At 55.5% G+C, this 25076-nt stretch overlaps 1 protein-coding gene and 1 long non-coding RNA gene across 3 annotated transcripts in view; one reads left to right on the top strand and one right to left on the bottom strand.

Annotated features, from left to right (window-relative positions):
* The first annotated feature begins 1938 nt into the window (after window positions 1-1938).
* Window positions 1939-25076, top strand: part of Capn5 (calpain 5) — a 51677-nt gene continuing 28539 nt past the window's right edge. Inside the window, exons 1-2 of one of the 2 annotated variants that reach the window (XM_021634783.2) lie at window positions 1939-2132; window positions 15968-16162. In XM_021634783.2, coding sequence (XP_021490458.1) covers window positions 15998-16162 — 165 coding nt within the window. In that variant the 5' untranslated portion in view covers window positions 1939-2132; window positions 15968-15997. Of the gene's footprint in view, window positions 2133-14428; window positions 14448-15967; window positions 16163-25076 lie in introns of those variants that run through there. The other variant, XM_060367610.1, reaches the window with a different exon arrangement.
* Window positions 17343-23290, bottom strand: LOC132647264 (uncharacterized). Its single transcript, XR_009585631.1, has 4 exons — window positions 23163-23290; window positions 22144-22315; window positions 20429-21921; window positions 17343-19920 (listed from the first exon to the last, which is right to left on the bottom strand). It is a non-coding gene; the product is annotated as an uncharacterized LOC132647264 (long non-coding RNA).

The following is a 25076-nucleotide window of genomic DNA, read 5'->3' as shown; positions in this document are numbered from 1 at the left end:
ACCTACCCGTCAGGCTTTTTAATGGCACCATTAGATGACTAAGCTTATAACAACCATCTGGCAGGGTCCTGGGGCCAACACATTGGCAGAGATGTGTCCTCCACCCCTCAGAAAGCCTTGTTAGGCAGCTTGGCTCTTCCTGGCATGTTTTGATCTTCTGCTCCCCAGAGATCAGAGCCACTGCTCCCTCCATCAGGGTGCCCTCCACAGGCCAGTGTCTTGCTGGGTTTCTTGACTCATTCCTCAGGGAGGTGGAAGCTGCCAGAGATGGGCTCTGAGACAGGCCTCCTGGTCTAAGACTCGTTCTGAAGCATCTGGGACTAATCAGCCTGTTACAGAGTGTTGTCTCTGGTGCTGGAGACATTGCATCATTACAAATGATACAGTAGCAGCCAGAGGCCACCATCAGGACTCCCCATGAGTCAAGCCCGTCAACCCCCATAACTGCGGTGTGGGCGGGGCTACGCAGGTTGGGCAGTGCAGTTGGTCTCTTGCCCAAGGTCACGCAGCTAAGGAGTCAAGGCAGAGGCCATGGCTGCAACCAGCACATGACACCCCTCCTGGCTCCATACTCTGAATTACAGAAGGGTGCCAGAACTTTCTCTGGATACCATGGTTTTGCAGGCTGAAGACACTCTTTTCCAGACATGACCCCCTGTTCCATCTCAGAAGATATGAGCGTGACCTGCCAGAGGCAACGCTGCCTACTTCCCCGACTGAGGACCTTGACTGAGCCCTTTGACTTTTCTGTCCCCAGTCACCATGTGTTTCTCCTAGAAAGCCCATTTTACAGACAAGGACGCCGAGACCAGGAAAGGATAAAGAACTTGCCTTGTAACTGAGGCCTGGATCTAGGTCTGCTTTGTTGACCAAGGGCTTCTGTGCAGAGACAGCAATGCTGAGGCTGTGTGGGCTCGACCGGAAGAGCTTTTCTGTGAGGATAGAAAGATAAGCCTGACAGGCTTTCAGTCCAGTGTCAGCCGTAGACCAGGGCTAGGGTAAGAGGGAAAGTAAAACCTAGTCCAGTCTTGGAACATTGTGCTTGGGATGGTGGTGGACAGCAACTTGAAAACTCTATCCGCTCAGTCAGATAACCAGATGGAGCCACACTTAGGCCACTGGGCGGCGACTGACAGGTTGAGGTAAACATTAACAGAAACCAGGAGACTGGAGGGATGAGCGAGCCCTAGTTTCTCCCCCACAATGTGGGCCAGCCGCATCCAGGGTGACCAGGTCAGACAAGTGTCTCTGCGGCCTTAGAGTGCCACAGGTTGCCACGCCAAGCCTGTTAACCAGCCTTGGTCACCCATCACTTCCTATGGCATTGTCCAAACAGCCTGGCATGAGTGAAGATTACAGTTCCCAGTCTATCGAGTACAAAACTGAGGCTTGATGTGCTCCTGGCCATTCTGAAGGCCAGTCAGAGAAAGCCCCAATCTAGGCCCTGCTCTCAGTCTACATGCTGTGCAGATAGATGACCAGGACAGGGTCAGCTCTCCTTCACTGACTGGGTCCTCTGGACACCTCCCAGCGCCTGCACTCATCCTCCCCAGCCAAAATCTTGGGAGTGGGTGTGAAGAAACAGGTGGAAAGGGAGGGTTTCTAGTCTCACTGGTCCTCCCATTCGCAGGGGCCCTCCCTGCTTTGGCCCTGGCTGAGTCCCTGTACTCCAAGACAGCCAACAACCTCTGCCAGCACTTGGTTGGCCATCCAGGTCTGCCAGAGCCAAGGCAGAGCTGGGCAGCCAGTGCCCGGGGATGCTCTTCACCCCGACAGTACTGAGGTGGGAAGGAGGGAGCGCTGGGGCCAGGGCCACCCTCCCACTTCCTAGTCAGCACTACTGGGCGGCCTCTGGGAGACACGGCCTCTCCAGTTCGCATGCGCACTCAGCTGCCCCCGCCCCACCCCATCGAGACCACGCCTCTAGCCTCAAATGGGAGGAGGCTGCGGGGCGGGGCGGGGCAGACCGAAGTCCCGGGGACCAAGCTCCAACCCCAGCTCGTGGGCTGCCGGGGCAGCGTCTCCCGGCAGATTCCCAGGCTGTGGAGCGCGGGTTGGTCCAGCCCTCGCCCCCGTGACCGTACTGTGCCCTGCAACCCGGGAGTCCGGCTCCTGCTGCGGCGACGCGGCAGGTAGGAGGCGCTACGCTGAGGGAGGCGTGTGCGAGCGCGCGTTAGTGTGTGTTTGGGTGTGTGTGTGTGTGCAGGTGCAGCGCGGGCCAGTGCGTGCCTTCGGAGCATAAATCCGAGCAGGGGTTACACATCGCGTGGATTCAGGGCTGGGAGTTGAGCGCTGGCCTGCAGGCCTAGGAGGCGGAGCCCCCTCCCCCCCCGCCCCCGAAGATCCTCCAGGGCCGGTGGACTCATCCCCACCTCCACCCGCGGCTCTGGCCGAGGGGCCTCCCTCGCCTCCACCTGGGTGTTCTGAAGCCGTGTTGCCAGGGCGGATGCTCCGGGGTGTGCTTATCACCGGGGCTTGACTTTCTAATCTTCCCTACAAGTCCCCTTTCCTGTCCCCACCTCTGTGCCCCTCAACCCTTCAACCTCCTAACCTCTCTTGATGCCCCCATCGCATGGCTTGGAGAAGGCGTGAGGCCAAAGATCCCAGCTGTATGATCCTGAACCCCTTCTTGGCCGTAGTACCATGGTTGAAGGGGAGGGGGGCCTCTCTCCTTGCCTGCAAGGCTGGGTATGAGGTGCTGGGAGCTGGCGGGTCTGCTTTTTTCCCACCTCCAGCCCTCGGGTTTGGGGGTATAGGAAGGTCTTCGTAGGGGGTCCTCCCGGGGTTGAGTAGGACTGAAGATCATTAACAAGTGCTAAATTTCCCCCTGGCAGCCTTTCCTGTGGTGAGTCTGCCCCCCCCCCCGACTTCACACAGATGAGCCCCAGCTGCAGAAAGGAAGCCATCCTCCCTCTTAAGGTGACCCAGCCAGAATCGGCACCCAGATCCCCAAGGCACAGGCCATGATCTCCGCTGTGCCAGAGGGCGGAGTATTCCGCCAAGGGTTCAGGGAGCCAGGAAGACTTCCTGGGTGGCTCTGCCTTGCAAGGGAGGGTGGACACCTCCCAGGGATCCTTGCTGGGCCTCGCTGCAGAGTTAGTGTTCTGGGTGGAGGTGAAGAAGACTGGAGGGCTGGGGTATGGTGAGCTCCTGCCCCTGCCCCATACCGGGTCAGAGCTGAAGGCTGGGAGGAGTCTGCCCTGAGAGGCTTCTCTTCCCACGGAGAGGCCGGTGGGCCAAGAGATGAGCCCCCCTAAGTGCTGAGAATAAGGCAGGAGTCGGGCACCTGGCAGGGACCGTCCTTGCCTGGGAGCTGATAGTTCACCCAAACGTAGACTGGGGAAAGTTCAGCAAGGTAAGGAGAGGACCTTAGAGTTCAAACCATCAAACAGTCAGGTCAGGAACGAGCATGGACAAAGCACAGAGGTGCGAAGCTGAATGGCAGGTAATCTGGAAGGTGGGTGTGTCTGACAAGCCATCTTTGGCTACCCTGGGGGAGAGGCTGCTGTTGAGGTTACAGCAGGGAGAGCCCCCCATTTCCTCTCTGTTCTCCTCAGCATCAGTCTTGGCTAGGTGTGGCAAGAGAGGAGGGGGTCTGTTGGGGCTTCCAGGACAGGACTGGGAGCTCCAGGGTAAGCTTCACAGATCCCATCACCGGGTAAGAGCAGGTGGCTGCCTCTGAGACAGGACCCGATGAGATGGGGGTTGGCCACTGGTGGCAGGAATCCTGTGGCTTTTGGTGGGACAGCTGTGGGCTTCTCAGAAGCCTGTGCTGTCTCTGTCTTATCTACCCTGCTTCTCCTGAATGCTCTTGGGATGGCTCTGAGACCTAGTCCCCACCCCATCCCCCCCAAAAGGAAGCCTTTCTTGGCCCCTCAGAGGGCACAGGGAAGGCACTCTCCACCATCCTCCTGCCTGAGGGCCTATCTTCTTTCTCCTCAACAAGACTTTCTCTTCTCTCTTCCTGCTTGCCCATGCCCTTGAAGCAGAGAGCTTTGCCTGTGGCTCAGTTTCCCCAGGTGTGAAGTGGGGCTAACTGCTGCCTTCCCACAGAGACTTAGGGATGGTGATGGTGACATTAGATCTGGTCACTCAGCACTCGACTATGAGGCGTTTGCTAGGTAGTTGATGGCCATTGTCGCTGAGTCCCTTCACTGAGTAAAGAGAGGGTCATTTTGGGGCAAGATGACTGGACACTGGTGGCGGTGGTGAGGCCCCACTGAAGTGGGAGTCCCTCCTGGCCTTGACCTGCTGATCACCGTTTGTCCCGTGCTTACTGTTCTCTGTCGGAATGGCCAAGTCCTCTAGCCACCCCAAGCCCCCATTCTACCCTGGGGAGAGCAGGGGTAGGGCAGCTTAAGGGCACCTTACTTAGGTCTTGCAAAGGGCTCATAGGTGTGATCGCTGGCTGTACCCAGTTACAGACAGCAGGTCACACCTTCCCCAAGTGGCTCTGTAGGCTGGCCAGATAAGGCAGGGCTGTCTGTAGCTGGTCTTGCTCTCTGAGCCTCTTTTTCCCTATCTCTCAGTGCCTGTGGGGCCACTCCCAACCACCCAAGTCCTCCAGACATATCTTTTGCCCTTTCAATCCTTGTTTTCCTGAGGTCCTGAGGCTTGGCCTTCAAGGCCCCACCTCAGTAGCCTCTTTTCTGGGTAGTGGTTCCTCCCTGGGATTGCCTCAGATCAGGTGGACCTACCCACTCCCTGCAGGCCTCAGGCCCCATCTTTCTTTGTTCAAAGTCGCTTGCCTTTGGGGTACCCACCTGGGCCTTGTGAAGCCCATTCCCGAGCTTGGATATAAGGCTGTAGAATGTCCTTTTGCTGCCCAGTGGGGCTGAGTTACCATGCTCTGATGTCATTATTGGGACCATTGTCCTTGGGACCCCAGGTTTCCCAGCACTGGCTGTGAGAGTAGGGTGGCCCCTGGATGTATCCTGTGATCCTATGTGTCAGTGCAGCACGTGGTCAGGCGTAGAAGGCTCCAGTGGCCAGAACAGACCAGGGCCTGTTCCTGGGCACCACACTGTCCATCACTCTGAGGTGTGCACAGGAGTGAGAGTCCGCTCATATGTCTACTCCTGCCGGCCAGTCCCTGCCCAGTACCCTCTTGCCCCCGCTGGGTGACATGGTAGGAGTCATCACTAGTAACCGTTAATGGGGACTTCCTGTTACACTGGGGCAGTCAAAGCTGTAATGTCATCCTTCTCCAAGCAGGAGGGAGCCGCCGGGCTCCATCATTCACCCTGTCCCCTGTTCAGGCATGTCTTTCCTCATCAGGACTGAACCCAAAAAGCCAGAAAGTCAGAGGCATAAAGCAACGTGGATTCATTCTCCTCTGGTCCGGGATGTCTGAGATGAGCCTTGTGGGGCTAAAATGCCGGCCAGCTCCATCTCCCCCAGCTCTCCCAGCTGCTGACATTCCTTGTGACTGAGTCACCACCGCAGTCTCCACTCCATTGTCTCGCTCCATCTTCTCCTCTGCACTCAAGCCTCTCTGCGACTCCCCATCTTTCTGGTTTTTATTTATTTTAAGTTTTACTTGTTGCTCTGCGTGCATGAGGTTTGGGTCTGACTGTGCACGTGTCGTGGCTGGTGAGTGGAGGCCAGAGGACAGTTTTCTGCCATTGTTTTACGCCTTCTACCTCTCCATGGGTGGTGGGGGTGGAACTCGCAGCCAGCGCCTTTATCCTATGAACTGCCTTGTTGGCTTCTCCCCTGCCCCTTTCCAGTCAAGGTCTTTTGTAGCTCAGGATAACCTCAGACCTTGACCTCCTCATCTTCATACCTCTGCCTCCAAAGTGTTAGGGGCACCAGCACACATGGCTTCATTCATTCACTCACTCATTCATTCATTCACTCATTCACTCATTCAGGGCAGTGGTAAGGAAAGATTCCAGACCCTTGTCCATGCTACACAGGCACTCTGCCATGGAGCCATGTGTCCAGCCCTGCTTCTCTCTTATAAGGACATTTGCAGTTACTATGAGGACCCATCCAGGATCCTCCCCCTAGCCATCTTCAAGCCTTTAGTGTATGAGGCCGACAGGGGCTAAGGATTCTGGAATGGATGTTTTGGGAAGCTATTAACAGCCCGAAGGGGGGGGGCACTGATTATAGTGTTTTTGCAGAACTCCACAGACACACACACACACACACACACACACACACACACACGCCCCTCCCTGGTGCCTACAATGGCTGGTTTCCCTAGTCAAGGTCCTGGATATCTCAGGAGGTCGGTCGCTCTCAGCAACTGAGTGTGGCCTCTACCTGCTTTGGGACAGGCCTGGGCTGCTGTGTCTCTGGCCCTGGTGCTCAGGTTAAGTCCGTGGGAGCCAGGACACGGTGATGTTAGGAGAGGGGACTGTCTCACCATGGCCCTGCAGTCACCCCAGTGACTGGATCCCATCCTGCTAGGACTGTGCTAGGGTTTCAGGGTGGAGTGTAACTCGTCCTAGATGTGTGTTCAGCAAAGCTAGCGCGTGGCTGCTTGCTGGACCCTCGCCAGCACCTCTTAAGAGGCAGGCGTGAGGGTGAAGGGGACAGGTTGAGCCTGGATTTGTAGAGGTGAACTGCTTGGCCCTTCCTGGCCTTGTCTTAGGAGTGGGGCATTTCCGGCCGGGTTTGGTACCCTGAGTTCATCTCTACCTGGGCATGGGACGGGGACACTGGCACCCGAGGTCACTATGGGCAAGAACGGCACTCAGCTCAGAGCAGTGCACAGGGCCTGGAAGTGTCTCCCACATGCCGCTCACCTTGATACCTGTTCTGTCATCCTAGGAGGCCACGAGTCTCCGAGGAAGGAGCCCGCTGACCCCAGAGCACCCTGGCCTGAAGGCCATAGCCTGCTTTATACTCCCATAGCCAACGCCATGTCAGGTCAAGGGCAAGCCAGGTTTCCTGGTCCGAGTCTTGCCTGAGGCCTGGGCCTCCTTCTCCCGTCAGCTTCCTTGTCAGTTAGCCTCTAAGCCCTGAGCCAGGCTTGCTCACTCAATCCTGCTTTTCTTCCCTTTCCCCTCACCCTGTCCCCCAGCCTGGCCTCGCTGGTTTCTTCGGCTCGGTATGCCCTTTCCCCCCTCCTGCCCTCCCGCCTTTCTGAATTCCTTGTTCACACAATGTACCCCACCGCCTCCCAGCGCAGACTCCGTGGCCCTCCTGGGGTCTCTGTCTGTCTCCACCAGCTGGCCTCTGGGGCATAGCTTTGTTTGACTCCTGCTTCTGCCTCGGCCAGGCACAGAGCAGGGGCAGGGGCAGGACCCTGGGAATGAGGTGGGGGCCAGGCAGAACTGGGCTCTGGCGTAGGACAGGCTCCTGGCTCTGCCGTGAATGTTCACTCCTCTTCCCTCTGCACAGTGGAAACAGCCCAGTCCGTTTCTAAAGCTGTACAGGAACTTGAGTTGAGAAGAGGCACCTCAGTTTCTCCATCTGAGAATTGGGTACCATTTCTCATTGGGTTTCAAACCCTCCATTTTAGAAGGAGGTGGAATTAGGGTCACAGCCTGTGCATGCAAAAGCAGGGAGTGGGGAGGGAGGGTGGCTGTCCTGCTGACAGACCTACCAGATTGGAAACCAAGTACCAAAGTGTTCTCTGCCCTATGGTCCACGGTGAGGAGAACCATCAAGTCAGAGAGAGCGGGAGCACCTGGAGTCACATGATGGATGAGATCAAGCCTCTTTTCACCAGATTGTCTGCCCTGTCGGGGGAGTGGCTCCTGTATCCTGGGCTCCGAGCACCCTGTCCCCACCCACCCTGGTAGGACGAGCTCCTTTGCTGGGAATACACAATCCATCTGCCCCGCCCATGCCCCACTCCCAATTCAATGTCTTCTCCACAGCATGTGGTGCTGGGCTGTGAGGTGTAGAAGGGTGGCCCCCTGCCCCCATCCTGTGTTGCCCGCCTAAGGGCTTTTCTGCAGAGTGAGTCTTTGAGAGCTCAAGTGGTGGCAAGTTGACGGTGAAGGCAGAGCCTGTGCAGGAAGCCAGCCTGTCCTCAGGCTTCTGGCCACATTTTCAGCTTCTTCCTGTCACTGCCCACGGGAGCCCAGGGGCTGAAGTACCCTTTCCCCCACCCCACCCCAGTATCCTTCTGCTCACAGAGGCCTCCCAGCTCTTGCCTCCTATGACACCTTCAGCAGGAGGTCCCAAATGAGGAACAGCTGTGGGGTCAGGCCTATGACTCAGGGCCACACAGGGCCAAGGAAGGACTTTTTTCTCGCTGTGTATAAGTGGAGGCATCCAAGCTTCCCGGACCTCCATCCCTTAGGGCTAGCTCAGACTTGGGGGGCGCACAGGGGCACCACCTGCCTGGTAGTGTATCAGGAGCTCCCTGTCGCTGGGTGGAGAGGGGATTGGACACGGACAGAAACGATAAGGGGAAGAGGAGGAGGACAGGATTTCCCAGTGTGGGTGCCAGCCTGCCTGGCGTTGGTTGGGTGACTCATTAGGGCCTGGCTGCCTCAGCTCTGAAACCAGAAGTCTCTCCAGCCAGGAGCCTGGAAGCCTGGATGGCCAGCTTTCCTTTCACGCCTGCTCCATCCCCCTCCATCCATTGTCCCTTCCTCAGTATAGAGAGAGCTGGAGGGCTGGGGCTTGCAGGAGGAGGCAGGCTACAGCTTTGGCAGGACAAAGAGCTAATGTACTAAGAATATAATTGAAGTGGTGCCTGCCCCACCTCTGCTCACAGTGCTAGGACTAGAACCCAGGACCCTGTCCAAGCCAGCCGCACACTCTAGCATGGAGGCATATCCCATACCCTCGAGCATCGTCTCTAAGAGTAACTAGCATTCTCTCTGCTCTGCAACCTGCCCCGCCCCTCTGGAAGCACCGACCCCAGGGCACACGTCCTCCAGCACTGATACAGGGTATCTGCTACCCCGGGCCCCCCTTTACTTGGAGTACCTTGGGGGTTAGCAGTTCTGAGTATACCTGACTGTTTCTGCTTTCTAGCAGAAACAGTGCCGCAGTTAGGATGTAGAGTGTTCTCCCAAGGCCCATGCTTAGGTGGCAGGGCTCTCTGGAGGTAGGGGTGTCCTCAGGTCACCCAGGGTGTGCCCTGAAGAGGAATCCCAGTTTTTCCTCCTGCTTTCACTTCACAATCATTATGGGTTTGGAGGTTCTGCCTTACTTCGGGGTCGCCAGCAACACTTTTCAGCCCCACACCAAAGTCCTGAATGTAATGGGTTCCCCATCATGGGTTGGGGCCGCTCAAGCTCTGAGTCGCATTGACCTTCCTGACTAGAAGCTGGGTATCTCAGGTGTTTACCACAGAAACAGAAAACTGGCTGGCACAGTGGTCACAGAGGTGAGTTACACCTGCTTTTCAAAAATTTATTAATATTTGTTTTATTAGCAGTAGTGTGTGGGAGTGAGGGCATGGCACGGCGGGTGTGTGGGGGCCAGAGGGTAACTCTGTGAAGTCAGTTCTCTCTGTCTCTCTCCCTCCGTCCTTCCCTCCCTCCTTTTCTGTGGGTTCTGGGAGTTGAACTCAGGCTTCAGCTTTAGGTAGCAAGTTGCTTTACACTGGCCCTTGTTGTGGCTTTTTCAGGCAAGGCCTCATGTACCCCAGACCAGTCTTGAATTTTCTGTGTAGCAGAGTCTGGCCTCGAACTCTGGACCCTCCTGCCTCTAGTTCTATAGTGTTGGGAGGTCAGGCATACACACCACCACGCCCACTTTACATACCTCTGGAAGTGACACTGATCCAGGTGCCACCACCTGAGCCAACCCCAGCTGCTCGCCCACCACCCCTTAACCATTCCTCTGCTGAGGGACACCAAGGTTGTCCCCATCTCTGGGTGAATTCTGCTGTAATGAGCATGGTACACAGATGTCTCTTCACCATGCTGACTTTATTTCCTCAGAATATAGACCCGGGAGTGGGATTGCTGGCCCAGGCTAGTCCTGCATGAGTGTGACAGGGTTTTAGTATATAGCGGAGGCTGGCCTGGAACTCGTGGTCCTGCTGCTTGACCTCCCTAAAGCTAGGATTAGAGGAGCATGGACACTTGCTGCTGTCCATGGTGGCTGCACAGTTCCCTTTCCCCACATCCTCACCCAAGCTCCTCTGATCTTTTGAGGACAATACCAGGTGTGAGAGGCCATGTCTTTTGGGATTTCCCCACCACCGATGGCTACTGATGTTGAACTGTTGTTCATATACCTGATGGCCATTCATATTTCTTTTCTGAGAAATGTCCGTTTAGGTCTTTTGACTGTTTTCCAGCTGGGTGTCTGCTGTGTGGCTATTGAGTTCCTTATTATGCCAGAAATCAGTCTCTTATCAGAAGTAGGCTTTACTCCCGTGGGCTATCTTCACTCCATGGATCGATGTTTTGTAGAAGCTTTTTAGTTTGGCATCAGCCTGTTTGTCTACTCTTGCCTTTGTTTCCTGTGCTTTTGGGGGTCATATAAAAAAATAAATAACTGCCCAGACTAGTGTCTTGGAGTTTCCCCATCTTCCTCTGGTAGTTTCTGGTCTTTACTACATTTGAACTGAATTTTGCATATGTGAAATTAGGGTGTAATTATATTCTTTCAGGTGTGAGGTTCCCCTGTTCCCACCCCCTTGACTGCCTTCTAGTCTCTTTTCCTAATGGGTGATGTTGAGACCTTTGCTGAAAATTAATGAACTTTGAACATGTACCAAATCTTCTGAACTCCTCTTTGTTCCTAATCTCATGCCCAGTGCCATGCTGTTTTGATGATCACAGTTCTGCTCCGTGTGTGTGTATGTGTGCTGGCTAGTTCTATGTCAACCTGACACAAGCTATAGTCATCTGAAAGGAGGAAGCGTTAATTAAGAAAAATGCCTCCATAAAATCAGACTGTAGGCAAACCTGTAGGACATTTTCTAACTGGTGATTGATGTTGAGAGCCCAGACCATTGTGGGCAGTGCCATCCCTGGGCTGGTGGTTCTGGGTGCCACAGCATCTCCAGGGCTAGGATCACAAGTGGGAGCTGCCACCCAGCTCACTGTTACTACTGAGCCAATCTTTCCCCAGTCACTGGATCAGAGAGCATCCTCTTCAGGTGCTGTGCAGTGCAGTTTCTGGCCCTGCTGAGGACACAGTACCTGACTGTGCTGCTGGAGTCCGGATTCTCTGTGTCTATGCTCCTCAGGAACCTCTGACCTGTAACTTTCTTTCTTTCTTTTTATGATGTGTATGTGTGTGTATGTACACTTGAGTGCAATGCCTGAAGAGGACAGAAGAGGGCATTAGATTCCTTAGAGCTGAAGTTGTAGGCCATTGGGGATAGAACTCAAGGCCCCTGAGAGAGCAGAAGGTGCCATTGACCTCTGAGCCTCCTCTCCAGCTTGCCTGTAACTTTCCTTCTAGCTTTGGTATCAGGGCAAGCTGGCCCTGCATTTCGATTTGATCTAATGAAATCATGTCGTGATGCCACTGTTGTTTAATGCCATGCCTGTGAGCCCCATCCGTGGGCTCTGTCATCCAGGGCCCCGTACAACTGTGGGTTTGTTTTCTATTATTTAAACAGATAGCAACAACAAAACCTCTCTCCCAGTCCTTTATTGATGGTCTTTGAATAGTTTCTGATTTTTAACAGGCCAGATTCTACTGAGCTGGCTCAATGGGGTTGACATGTCTGGGACGCTTGCACGTGGGCAGTTGAAGGGGGAGGATCAGGAGTTCACAGCTTTATTAAAAAATCTTTATGAAGAAATCTGTGCTAAACAGTCTTGTGACTCTGCAGGATATAGTCAGTATAGTCTCAGGCTGAACTAACTAGGCGGCGGAACACGTGTTGGCCCTTCCCAGCAGGGGCCCGAGCGGCCTTGCAGAGTCACTTAGCAGATGTCCACCCCTCCAGCCACCAGAGCGCCGCTTGGAGGGTCACTGGTTGGTTTCTGAGGGTGGAACCCGGGCTTCTCACATGCTAGCCCACCCTGTGCTGCCAAGCCTAGAACCCAGCCTGCGCTTGGGCTTGGGACAAGCGTGAGGTAGCGCGTCCTGGTGCTTCTTACTCTGCCTCTCTAGCGGGACGCACTGTTCTCTTGCCTTGGTTTTAACTTGCACTTTCTTGCCGATTGGTTGGGGAAGTCCAGCACTTTCCCTTCTAGTTGCCGGGTGTTAGGAGTCGTCCTTTCTTTCACCTTGTGCTGTTTATGTTTCTTTTAGTTTTATTTTATTTTAGGTGTATGCGTGTTTCCTCTGCGTGTATGTCTGTACACCATGAATGTGCTTAGTGCCCGTGGAGGCTGCAGGAAGGAAACTGGATCGCCTGAAACTGAGTTACAGGTGATCGTGAGCCAAACCTGGGTCCTCTGAGAGCATCGGGGGCTCCTAACTGCTGAGTCAGTTCTCCAGCAACGTTCTGCTGGTGGCTGGAGGTCCACTGCCGTCTTCTCGGGGTTAGCTCTGTGTAGTTCGAGGTGGGGTGGCTGGAGGTCCACTGCCGTCTTCTCGGGGTTAGCTCTGTGTAGTTCGAGGTGGGGTCGTGTGGAGAGCAAGTGACTCACCGTTCATTGAAACAATGTGCTTTCCTCAGTGCACCAAGCCATGAATCAGGTGTCTTTACACCTGCCGGCCGTGAAGCCTGTGCTGTTCTAGTCCAGTCCACGACTGTTTGTCTACCCTGGCGGTGCCTCAGTGACCAGAACTTTAGGACAGGGCTGCATGACCTGGGTGCGGCTCCTCTAGCTTGGCCTCTGTTGACGACCTCGGCTCTTCTTGGCCCTTTGAATGTTCTTGCTACAGGGCTTCGGCTCAGCCTGTCCTCTGGCTCTTTGATTGTCCTGGCTCCACTCTTTCTTCTTCCAGAGGCTCTTATTTCTGACAAAGACCCTGTAGGCTACGTGACCTGGGTAGGCCTCCAGTGAGTCCAGCCCTGGGGCCCCGTAACCGAGGCTCAGTCACAGCAGCTGAAGGGCAGGGCTGTGGCCAGCTCAGCCTGGGCAGTGGGGTGTGGGCCCCAGCTGGCATGCAGCCATCAGGAAGGTCAGGAGGCAAACGGATGCCTGGCCCAGTGGGCAGCGGTGGGTGGCTCCAGATGGCCTGAATGCTGACGGAGAGCAGCTTCCCTTAGAGCCCCACCCCTCCTCTATCTTACTTTATTTTTATGTGTCTAACTGTTTTTTTTTTTTTTTCCTGCGTCTTTGGGTGCTGTGTGCATGCCTGGTGCCGGTGGAGGCCAGAAGAGAGGGCTTTGAATCTCCTGTTACAATTGTGAGCTGCCACAGGGGTGCTGGGAACCGAACCTCTATTCTCTGCAAGGGCAACCAGTGCTCCTAACCACTGGGCCACCTCCCCAGCGCCGGCCCCGCCTCTCTTGAGCTTGTTCTTTGCACCCGGGATGGCGTTCCTGCCACACTCAACTCTGTCGCGATGGTTCTGTGGTTACCGAGTCCCAGCGCCTCACTGTTGGTAGTGGGCATGCAGAGGCCCTTGATGTAGGCCCTGTCCTCAGTGGGTGGGCTAGGAAAATGGGCCGCTGGGGGCTCCAGGTGGCCAAGGCAAGGGCAGGATTGTGAAGGAGAGGCACATGGAAATACCCTGAGCTCACTGCTGGCGGGACCTGCAAGGGATGCCTGGCACTGGATAAAGGACAGAAGGGGTGAGATTGGCAGGGAAAGGGAAGCAAGTGGACATCAGACAGCTGAGGGCCCAGCCTGTCCTTTATGTTACACGGGGACTTGTCAGCTCAAGCACAGGCTAAGGACACTGATGGCCAGAGGTGATCACGCCTGGAGCACAGGCCTGAGGAGAGAGGCTGGCGTGTGGATCTGGGTTTCCTGCCTTCTAGTTTGTACAGTGCTTTCTGAGACAGGGCCTGGAGTTACAGGGAGAGGCTGCAGTCTGCGATCCCTCGAGCCTCTGGACCCCATGTTGAACTATGTGGTGCAATCTCTTGGAGGGTACATGGGGGCTGAGTACATAAAGGCTAGGTCCCGGAAGAACCCCGCAAGTGGCCAGGGTCAGCCTGCCTGGCAGGGATGAGGGCGGATGACAGAGATGCGGCCCTCTGTCATCCTGTTTACCCGAGAACCCTTCTCCCTTGCCCACTTCGACCCCTCCCCACCCAGTATCTTCTGCTTGCACCATCTCTTCTTCCTGGGAGGGCAGATCCTGTCTGTGACCTGGAGAGCAGCCAGAAGCCCCGTTTGTCATCTTGGCTGTGTGATCTCAGCCAGCTTGCTCCCCCTCTCTGGGCTCTCTGGGATCTGAAATACTGGAATCACAATAGCTGATTTCTCGGCTCCCTGATCTAATTTTTGAGGCTTAAATTGCTTCCTGAGCCAGGCTGCAAGAGTCTGCAGGTTAATGAGCCTGCTTGGTGCCTAAGGCCCTGTGGCTTTTCAGCCTCCACTTTCTCTTTTCCTAGGGTTCCAAGGCTGTGGGAGGCCTAAGGCCAGAGGAGACTGAGATCTCTGGGCAGAGCCAGACCCAGGAAGTTAAATGTTTTGGCCTGAGTCACACAGCAACCCCAAGTGAGTGCACTGGCCGTAGATACAGTACAAGGCACTGTCCACCCTCAGCCTGTGGGACAGTGGCCCTCCTCGCTGTTCTTCTGGGTCCTCATGAGCTTAAGTCACCTTTTCATTCCCGTCTCTACCCTTCCCTGGAGAATCCTACGTCTTCCTTTTCCTTAAGCCACGGCTCAGTTGAGGGTTGTGTGGGGAACTTGCCTGCCATTGCCTAGCTCCTGAGGCCAAGGTGGGCCACCTCAACCCGAGGACCTGGGTTCCAGTTCACTGCCCCCATGGGAACATGGGTAAAGTGCCTCACCCCGCAGAGCCTCGGCCCACGTTGTGAAAATGGCCACAGTGTGCCCCCCCCCCCCGCCCCATTGCTCTCAACAGTGGACACAAACCTCTTACTCAGGGGCTTGCGCATGGTGGGTGCCAGAGAACTGGAGTCTCTTTGGGATGAGAGGAGACTTGACCCCTTTGCTCTCTTTCCTCAACCCTCTGCCTCTGGCTGATTGTAATGACGTCATTCTCTCACTGAAGCAACCTTGTTCCCATCTTGGAGATGAATGAAAGGGGCTCAAAGGGGCTGAGAGACTTCTCCACAGTCACTCAGCAGATGACTACTTCAGTCAGCATCCGTGTCTGCATAAGTCCTGCTATCAGACTTTGCTGGAAAACCCCACTAAGAATTCTGCCTCAGGTTCCCTTGTGGCCAGCCTGAACCTCAGTAAGGCAACAAGTGTTGTCTCTGGTGAGCCCAGGAGGAGTAGATTTGGAGAGGCTGAAGATGGATGAGAGACCAGACCCCTGCCAACACTCCTGATGGGTCACACCTCACTGAGTGTGGCCCCACCCCAACCCCTGCCTCCTGGGGCCTCCCCTGACCACATTGGTGCCGTGTGCGTCCCTTGAACTTGGTCGGTGTGTAAAGCAGTGTGTAGGGCGATCTCCTGAGCCCCTGATGAGTGAAGAGAGCCCCCGGTGCCTGGAGCCTGCTCCCTCCCTAGGTGTAAGGACACAGAGTGCTGAGGTGGGGACAGAGTGACGGCTGGGAGCAACCTGTGACCCGGTTCTCCTCAACTGGGCAGGAATGAGTCAGGAAGAGAGCTCTGAGATACCCATGGCTAACTCCTGTGGGTGTGACACTGGCCACAAACTCATGGGGGTGGCCACTTGTGTGATTCAGCCCCAGAGAGGTAGGGAGGACTGGCTAAACAAGACAGGGAGAGTGAGGTGGGTGTGGCCTGAGCCAGCCCTGGACACTGGGCACTGGTGGCTTGAGGGCCTGACTTGCCTCTCAGACACTAGAAAGGAGAGACTCTTAATTGCCGAGGCAGGCGGTACACTCCCATCGTCTCTTGGCGCTCTAGCAGGTACTAGCTGTATGACCCTGGGCAGACCTCTGCCTGTCTCTGTACTAGCTTTCCCTTCCTGTAGGATTGGAATGTCGCTGGGAGAGCAGTACATCTGGGGGTCAGAGCGCAGCAGGGACCTATGGTGCCCATTACTGATGGTCTTCTCGTCCTCCTCTCTTCTAGGTGCCACCCCTTCTGGGGGACGTGGTCGCCATGTTCTCCTGTGTGAAGGCCTATGAGGACCAGAACTACTCGGCGCTGAAGCGGGCCTGTCTGCGCAGGAAGGTGCTCTTTGAGGACCCCCACTTCCCGGCCACCGATGACTCACTCTATTATAAGGGCACCCCAGGCCCCACAGTCCGGTGGAAGCGGCCTAAGGTTAGTGTCTGGCCCTCCTGCCCAGGGAGAATGGGCCCGATCCTACGGGCAGCCACCTCTAAGGCGTGGAGTACTCTCGGACCAAGGGTATCAGGCCTTTGCTCCCTGCCGTGGTCATCTGGGGGAGGGGGAGAAATATTGTGAATGGGCGCTGTGTGCATATGTAGAGTCGTGTGTGAGGGCAAGTTTACTTTGCTGATATAAAAAGTTGCTTCCTGTGGACTTGTACTGTCCAGAGTGGACGCATGTACTGTCATCGAGGTACACGGATGGAACGGCAGAGGGCCGGTGTACAGCCTGCGCTCTGAGTGTTGGAGGCCTTCCCAACTCCCAGCCTGGTCTAGAGCCCAAGAGCTGCATGCCAAGCAGAAGTAGCTGGTCCCGTGGCATGACTTGGTTCTGAGTCCTGTGTGTGTGGTAGGCAGAGGAGTGGGGTTCCGGGGGCGCAGGTGGAGGCGGGTGCTTCAGGACACTGGCCCAGACCCATTCCAGGCTCCACCACTATGCAGGTGACAGGGGACTTGTATGGAAACCAGGAGGGTCATTTGGGCAGATGGTCACAGCCTCCTGCCTGCCCAGCCTCCTCCCTGCCCTGTTCAGAGAGGGCACCTCTGGCGTCAGGGTGAGGCCAGTGGGGAAGGTGTCATCACACAAAGCCTATCAGGCTTGGGTCTCGGGCTCCCTCTGGCAGTGACAGGGCAGCTGGGACGTGGGGCACACGATGGAGCACCCCCTCCCCCACTCCTGTACCTGGCGTGTCAGTTCTGAGGGCCTGTGGGGCCGTGTAAACCTCTGCCTCCAGCAGCATGTGGCCGTCAGATTTGTACTGTCCAGTCTCTCTGGCCCTTAGACATTTGGAGAAAATGAAATCCCACCTTCAGGCTTCTTCCCAACAGCCAACCTCTGGCATTGCTATGAACTAGAGCTCTTGTCAGGGAAGGCCAAGAGGAGAAGGGACCACCCATCCAGGATTCCTGCCCCTGGCCCCTCCCTGACACCGGGTAGAGGGCCCTGGGTTCTTTGGCCTCAGTTTTTGGGGCTCTGGGGAGCTTCTAACCCTGACTTCCTTCTCTGACCCAGCAATGGGACTTTGGCTCTATTCTCCCATGCCTACTGCCATTTGCTTTGATTGGAAACGGTGGAATGAGCTAATGGCAAGTTATAATATATAAATGCAGGTTTATTGGAAGCAGCTCTCAGCCGCTGAGAGGGGGAGGGTCATGCGCAGAGAGAGGAGAGAGAGGAGGAGAAGGAGAAAAGGAGGAGAGATACAGAGAGAGGAATAGCAGAGAGATAGAGAGCAAAAGAGAAGGGCACCAAAATGTTCGGATCATATAGTGCAGAGCCTCTGGGAGAGGGGAAGCCCCGCCCCTGGGCTAGGGAATTCAGGGTAGAGGGCAGGGAATGCCAGCCATGCCCTGCAGCAGGTAGGGACAGAGGGATGGCTGACACCAAACATGCTTCATCAAGGAGTGGGGAACAAAGCAGCTCTGATGGGCCTTGGTGAGATCCTAGTTCCCAGGGGGAAGGGTGGATAACTGGTCTCCTCCTGCTGCTTCACCCAGCACACACTGTCCTTGCTCTGACCTCTTCCTAAGACCGTGGGCCACAGTGTGGAATGGGCTTCATGAGGTCCCGGACTTTGTAGCACAGGCTGTGTGGAATGATGTCTGAGTGTGCCAGGGTGGTGTGACCCAACGGAGTCACTGCCCTCGAGGAGCCCTTTTCCCCGGGTTCAGGAGTCTTAGCTCCTTCATCCTCCCTCCTTGGCACCCGTCCAGCTGCCTTTCTAGCTGTGGCTGAAGAGGAAGGGTGAACTGCCAGCCTTGGCTTGGGTCACATCCCGCGAGGTTGGCACGGATGGGGATATCAGAGCGGGGCCCGCAGGACAGTAGTCGGCTTCAGTCTTGGTCAGGAGGCAGGTCAGGCCCGAGTCCACTGGGCAGTGTGTTGGGCAGAGGAGATCCCATGGGATTCTCCTTAGACAGCCTCCAAGTCCCCAAGCTGTTCAGTGTCCCTGTCTCTTACCCTCCCAGCCTGCGGCTTCCCAGTCTCTCAGTCCCTCCACCCTTCCTGCCTCCCAGCCTCCTCTCCCCAGCTCCCTAGCCCCTTAGTAGCCTCCTAGGTCCCAGGCTTCCTACCCTCTGAGAGCCAGCCTTCCTGTCTCTCTGCCTCCCAGCTTCGTCAGCTGGATTCCTTTCCTCTTGTCTTCTCTTCTCCCCAAATATCAGGAAGAGCCGGCCGGGCCTGGTTCCAGCCTGAGGCGCCTTCTTGAGGTCAGGTGTCACCTTGAGCAGAGCACCCCCTTCCCTAGGCCACAGCTGCCTATCTTTACGTGGGGAGAATAACTCCTGCAGAGCGCGCTCTGGAAGATGGGTGCTGGACGTGTCCCTCTCACAAGGCAGCACCGAGCCGCCCTCTTCCGGCTTGCCAGCCCCACGGTGGGAGCCAGAGCTGGCCTGGTATCCTGCCATTCACCCGCCCGTGGTACCAGGCCTCACCCCCTTTGGCACCCGTCTCACTGCTCCCTCTAGGCCCCTGTTGTGTTCTTTTCTGTACAGGGACATCTGGTGCCTTCCTCACTGGCTAGAGGATGGGGAGGTAATGGCGGGGGCCTCTAGGAGCCAGGGATGTGGGCAGAAGCCACTTTTGTTTCTCAGACTGGGGACTACAGCTATTTATCCCCTCCCCTCGAGCTGTCTGCCTTCCCTCTGTCTGGGCATCAGCTTGGGGCTTCTGGATAGAAGGCATGGGAGCAGGTAGGAGCCCTGTGAACATTTGTCAGTTTGGGAACCCCCAGCATTCCCTGAAGCAGCCTGATGTCCCCACCTGCCCGGGCAGTCATGCTCGTTTTGGGAAAGGTGCTGCTCTCGGAGTGCTGACCACTTGGCCTGTAATAGGAAGGCCTCTGCTCTGCGTAGAGCCGGCCCTCTTGGGAACCTGCCCCTGTTCTGCTAAGGCCCTGGCATTAGAGGAGGCAGAGGGACATTAGAGGAAACAGGGCCGGACTGCAGGTGAAAGATGGGGAAGGCAGAGGATGCGCCATGCTCTCTGACTTTTCTGTTATGTCCCAGGGAAAGGGCCTGCAGTGGCCATTCCTTCCATGCTCTTAGGTTCAGGAGGGGGCTGGGGGCGGGGGAAAGAACAGGCAGTGTACCCCCACAGGTGTGCATAGCTACACAGCTCTTATGCCCATCACCTTCCTGGTTGTGTTCCCGGCTTTGCACCAGCTGAAAACCTGAATTTCCTGCTGAGCCAGAAGGTGGTGGCTCAGGCCTGGTCAGATCTGGGCCAGCAGGTCTAACTGGCTGAGGTGACTACAGGTTCAGAAGCCTCTGCCCTGGAGGCATGCTGGTCAGAGAAGCGGAACCCCAGCCTGGGGGGTGGTTCAATCCAGGGCTCACAGCAGGCCCTGTGCGGTCTAGGGCACTTTGTCATCCCTTCATGCCCTATCGATAGTCTCCAGCTTGCTTCCCCGTAGCAAACTCCTCCTTTGTCAGGGTAGAGGCACCTACAGGCAAAGTGGTGCCCAGTGTCTCAGCCTGTCTCAGGGTTAGTACACAATCTGATCCAGGAGGCAGGAACTGACCAAAGGTTATACACTCATTTGCAGATTTGGCCTTGCCTGCTGAGGCATTACAGCACGAGCAAGACGGGAAATATGCATATGCAGATGAGTTGTCTGATTGGTGAGATGTGTCTTTCCGAGGAGCTAGCTGATCTCTAGGGACTTTCTCTTCAGCAGCCAGAGGGATTTCCTGGAATAATTAAACAGTTTTTTAGAGCCGCCGCCATTAGAAAGCTGAAATGGACAGGGCTGGAAGGTGCATGGGTGGCTTGGCAGTAAGGTAGGTTGTGTGTGTGTGTGTGTGTGTGTGTGTGTGTGTGTGTGTGCATGTGCTTGTAGGGTATGTGGGTGTGTGTGGGTAGGGTGTGTGTATGTGTATGTAGGGTATGTCTTATAGGGTATGTGGATGTGGATAGGGTGTGTGTGTATATGGTGTGTGTGTAGGATCTGTGTAGGGTGTATGTGTAGGGTCTGTGTGTATGTGTTTGTAGGGGGTATATGTTGAGTGTATTTGTGTAGGGTGTGTGTGTATGTATGTATGTGTAGGGGGTATATGTTTGAGTGTATGTGTGTGTGTGAGAGAGAGAGAGAGAGCATGTGGCTGTAGCTAGACCTGATTTCAGGGCATCTGGGAGTCCTTGTCCTCCCAAGCTCCCGCCCACCAGTCCTCCCCACACCTGCTCTGAAGCCTCTCTCACCTCGCTGGTCTCATGCTGTCACTGCTCTGTTCTCCTGCAGGTGCAGACCTGGCCTGCCTTTCCAGCAGCCTGCCGTAGAGGGGCCCGGCCCTAGCTCACTGTGCTCAGTGTCAGGACAGGCAAACACTGGCCGACAGCGGTGGGCAGGGCTTAGTCATCTCTTCCTCCCTAGTGTTGTTGACACACAAGGAAGGGTAATTTCGTCATTTATAGGACCCAGCACACCCAGAGAGAGGCTGCAGAGCACACTGCTGAGTCTGAATCTGAGTTCCTCCTGCTGTGTGGTCCCGGAGAAGTGGCCTTGCTTCTCTGTGCCTTGATGTCCTTGTCTGTGAAGGAGCTGTCAGGAGTACCCTGCTCTCAGGGCTCTGCTCCTGCCCCAGCAGGGATTCAGCTGCTTCTGTGATGTTTTCTCAGAGATGACTCAAGGCAGTGTCTAGCTCCCAGATGCCAGCAACCTCAGCGCTATCCTCAGTCAGCGCTGACGATGTCAAGGCTTCAGGTGCAGGTGGGATGCTCAGGGATGGGATGGAAGCTGAACTCTGGACTCCATGTCTCCCAGTCTTCTTCCCAAGGCTGAGGGGCCATGGTGGGAGAGTGTCCTGGGTCCAGAGCCAGGCTGGTACAGCTGTGTAGTGGCAGGGAGAGCCCAGGCTGGGAGCTCGGCCAACCTGCTCTGCCCTGTGTGTTCAGCTTGACTTTGGACATCTCTGCCTTATCTGGAGTGGGTGTCCTGTCTGTCACAGGGTGCTGATCGGGAGGACCTTGAGGTAGCCGAGCACACTGATGTCCTGTCCGCTCCCCCTGCAGCCTTAGTGACAGCAGGTGCTCTAGATGTGAAGCCCCACCCCCAACCTTCCCTCTTAATAGGGGGAGGGGCTCCACTGCAGGCTGGGCGGGTGCAGTTGGCTGGAAGATAAGGTTAGGAGGAAGCAGGGCTGGCAGAGCTTCCGCCTGAGCTTCCTGAGAGTGGCCTTGGGGACAAGAAGCAGGTCCCCTGACTGGGTTTCCTCTGATCAGAGATTGCAGGGCACAGACAGTGCCTTGGAGAAGCTACCTTGCGGTTCGCTCCCCCACAGCCCCAGCTGGAAGCTCTCTCAGCTAGTGCCTCAGGGGAATTACTCTTCATGGCCCTGTAATTCGGTTTTGTTTTCCTTGAGTCCCAAACACCTTACCAAGATCCCGTTATGCCATTGTCCCCTGAAGAATGCTTCACTACCACCATCACCTCCATCTGTGGAAGCCACACAGAGCGCTGTATAGGAAGTGAAGGTATTGAGAGGAGGGGCGTTGGCCGGAGTTTGCATCTCCAGCACGTGGCGGGCAGGAATTGGGTGCTGCCTTCCAGGCTCTCCTGCCCTCTGCTGGCTGCCCGTGAAAGCGCCTCAGCAGCTGTGCGGCCGCGTGAGCTGGAAAACAAACCTAGAGACTCCAAAACAGGCTGAGGCTTCTAGCGCCCTTTGTGTGCCTGGGGCATTGCGGTGTGACTTTTCCTGGGGGGATAGAGAGGGCACTCATAAACCAAAGGAAGGGCTCTGCCTAGGCACCCCCCCCCGGGGGAACCAGCGAGTTGATGAGGCTACAGGACCATGTGTGGCTGTGCCTCTAAGAAGTCTCAACGCAGGAGATGGTTCTGTAGTAGTGGTGAGGATCTCAGGGTGGGAGGTGGGAGCGGCTCTCAGTGCTTCCCAGCTGGACCTGGTCCTTGCACTTACCATCCTCCGAGCTGCAGATGCGCTTGCCCAGCTTTCAGAGGTGTTTCTAAATCCGAGCGACGCTTAGAGGCAAGTGTAACATAATGAAATCTTTTCACAGAGGTTGGCAGGTTCTCCGTAGGCCTGCTGCATCCATTTCAAGTAAGTGCAAATTTTATCTGGGGCTCATCAGCTAAGGGATCAAAGCAAAACAAATAATATCAAATAATGATATGAAGGCAGAGCAAACAAAAACCTCCTGGACCATACAATGTGAAGAGGTTCCACCATATGCGATGACGGCTCCTTTAAAAGAGCAAGGGTGGGGCCAGCAAGCCAGCTTAGCCAATGAAGCCATTGTTAGTCGTGGCTGGGCCTGAGTTTGATCCCTGGGACTCATGTGAAGATGGGAGGAGAGAACTGAGTACATGAAAGTCGTCCTCTGGCCTCCAAACAAGTGACAGTGCACACATGCGCTCCATCACGCATGGGCATGCACACAAGGAATGACACTAAGTTCATTAATTAATAATTAATTATTTTAAGGAACAATGTTGTGATGAGGACTCTCGCTCATTTGGCTCTCTGCACCCCATACTCATTTTCCATGAGCCTCTTTTTTTTTTTTTTTTTTTTTGCATACTGTACCTGGCTACTGAATCGGCTTTAGACTAAGTGAATAATCTCTCTGCTCTGTAGCCTCACACACCCCCAGCAGCACACCCGCCCTTACCTCCTGACAGGGGAGAAATGTGAAAGTCAAATCTGGAGCGGGTGTTAATTACAGCCCGCTCAGAACGAGTTTGCTCTCAATGTTTTTTCAGCTTCACGGTTCTACTTCCCGATTACTCCCACCCTCACCCCTGTATTTTCAGAGTGTGTGCCACCATCCGCCAAAGCTCAAATCTTCTGTGAGTCAGGGAGAAAAGCCCCACGGCTCATTGTGGGGCCTCTGGTCGCTCTGCTGGCCTTTGCCTGCAGGGGATCCCGGGCCATGCAACCCCTTCCCCTAGGCCGCGCTGCGCCTGCCTGTCACTCACCCCTTTGCTGAATAATCGTTCCGGCTTGAAGCCGTCCAGGAACTCCCTAACAGATTTGACTTTGCCTCTTCCTCTTCCTTTCAACGGGCCAGTTTCCTCTGGGCAGACTGCTTAGCCTCGGTCGCCTGTCTTGTCCCTCTTAGCCAGGGCAGCTGCCACCACAGCTTCCTCACAATCCCGTCCCACATGTGCACTTTCAGAGATTTCAGTGTAGCCTCTAACCAGCCCCTCTGCTGCTTTGGGGGCATCCAGGTACCCATGTGTGGGTCCCATGCAACACGGATACCATGCAAGGGAATGGTACTAAGTTAATTAATTTAACATAGTGTTTAAGTGAATATCTCAATGCTTATTTAAAAATACATTTTCAAATAAAATTAAGAATTAAAAATAATTTAATTAATTTAAAAGTTAAATTATTATTATTTTTTCACACAGAGACCTATTACCCAGGGTTTCCCCTGGTGGGGCTACCTCAGCCCGATTTTCCCATGCAGCTGTCACCTCCACTAGGGAGGCATGTCACTCCCAGATTTCTTCCCACAGATACTCCACCCCAGTTTGTCTTTGGTTCTGTCTGCTCTCTATCTTGGGGGCCACTGAGTGTATGACAGATGTGAAGAAGCTTCCATTCACCCCCTATTGAGGGCATGGGGCAGATCAAAGAAAGGAATTTGTCCAAGCCGAACCGATGAGTTTAATGGAGTTATAGGGGCAGGGACACTCCAGGCAGCTTCATCATCTGGGAATCCCATCCCAGCCAACTGTTACCTTAGGGAGTAGCAATTACAGTCAGGACTGGGGGTGGGGAGCCCCGGGAGGATGCTGTGCTGACTTCTCAGGGCCTCTGAGCTTCATGAGGCAAGTGAGCCTCTCTCCGAGGCCCTGCCCAAGGGAATGTGAATGGGCCTGAGGTCATGGGTCATCACAGCTGCTTGGCTTCAAGTTGGAGATGATCTTGTCAAGCCCAGAGGAAACGACTATTATCACAGACATCACACTCCACCTCCCGTCTGTGAAATGGGTGCGGTGCTCGGTACCTGGGGCCAGCGGGGTCAGGTCATGGTGTCAGCATTATGTCTGGGCTATAAGGCTGTGTCTTGGTGATTTCCCCTCCCGGAATTCTTACCAATTCTCACCTCCTCAGCTCAGATCCTCTCAGCTCTGCGGAGATAGACACTGGTTGCAGAGGAGGCCTGGTGGGCCTGCTGGAAGGAGACACACCCTGAGGAGACTTAATCTGGGCGGGGAGGGGACCCCTCAGCCCTGCTGCAGCCTGTCCTGCATGAGAGTAGTAGGCTCTGAGGGGGCTGTGACTGTGCGCCTGGCTGCTCTCTGCTGAGCTATGCTGCTCTCTGCTCCCTCAGCCAGCATCCAGCTCCAGCCTGGGCAGCGTCAGACCTTGTGGGAGGCAGGGAGCCGTGCTTTCAGATGGTGTCTCTCGGTGCAGAAGCCGAAGCTTCTCTTCCCACTCCACATTTCTGCCCTGGGGGCCTTCGAGGCCAAGCCTGAAGAGTGGAGAGGTGGGAAAACCGGAGCAATCTGCCAGGAACTAGGGCGGGGGCGGGGCCTGAGTACTGCAGGCCGTGACTCTGCCCAGCAGTTGCCCAGCCTGCTTCCTAGCATGCCCTGTGCCCCTACAGCCATACCCGCCAGTCTCCATGGAAAATCAAAAGAATTTCTGCCCCACTTGGGTGTTCATGGGTCCTGTGCTCTCACAAGTCCATGTTCTTCTCTGAGCTTCCAGACCTCAACCCCGTCACTCTGAGAAGTTCCTCTTTGTGCTCATCATGAATCCCCTTGGGGGTCGTCGCTTGACTGCACCGTGGCTGGTCTCAGGGGCTGGCTGGACAGGGGGCTCCGCTCAAGGCAAGAAGATGGTGGCCAGGGCCCAGCTCCTTAGCCACCATTCAG

This window comes from Meriones unguiculatus, chromosome 14, assembly GCF_030254825.1.
Source record: "Meriones unguiculatus strain TT.TT164.6M chromosome 14, Bangor_MerUng_6.1, whole genome shotgun sequence".
Taxonomy (NCBI): Eukaryota; Metazoa; Chordata; class Mammalia; order Rodentia; family Muridae; genus Meriones; species Meriones unguiculatus.
This window is presented reverse-complemented; position numbering and strand designations above follow the sequence as displayed.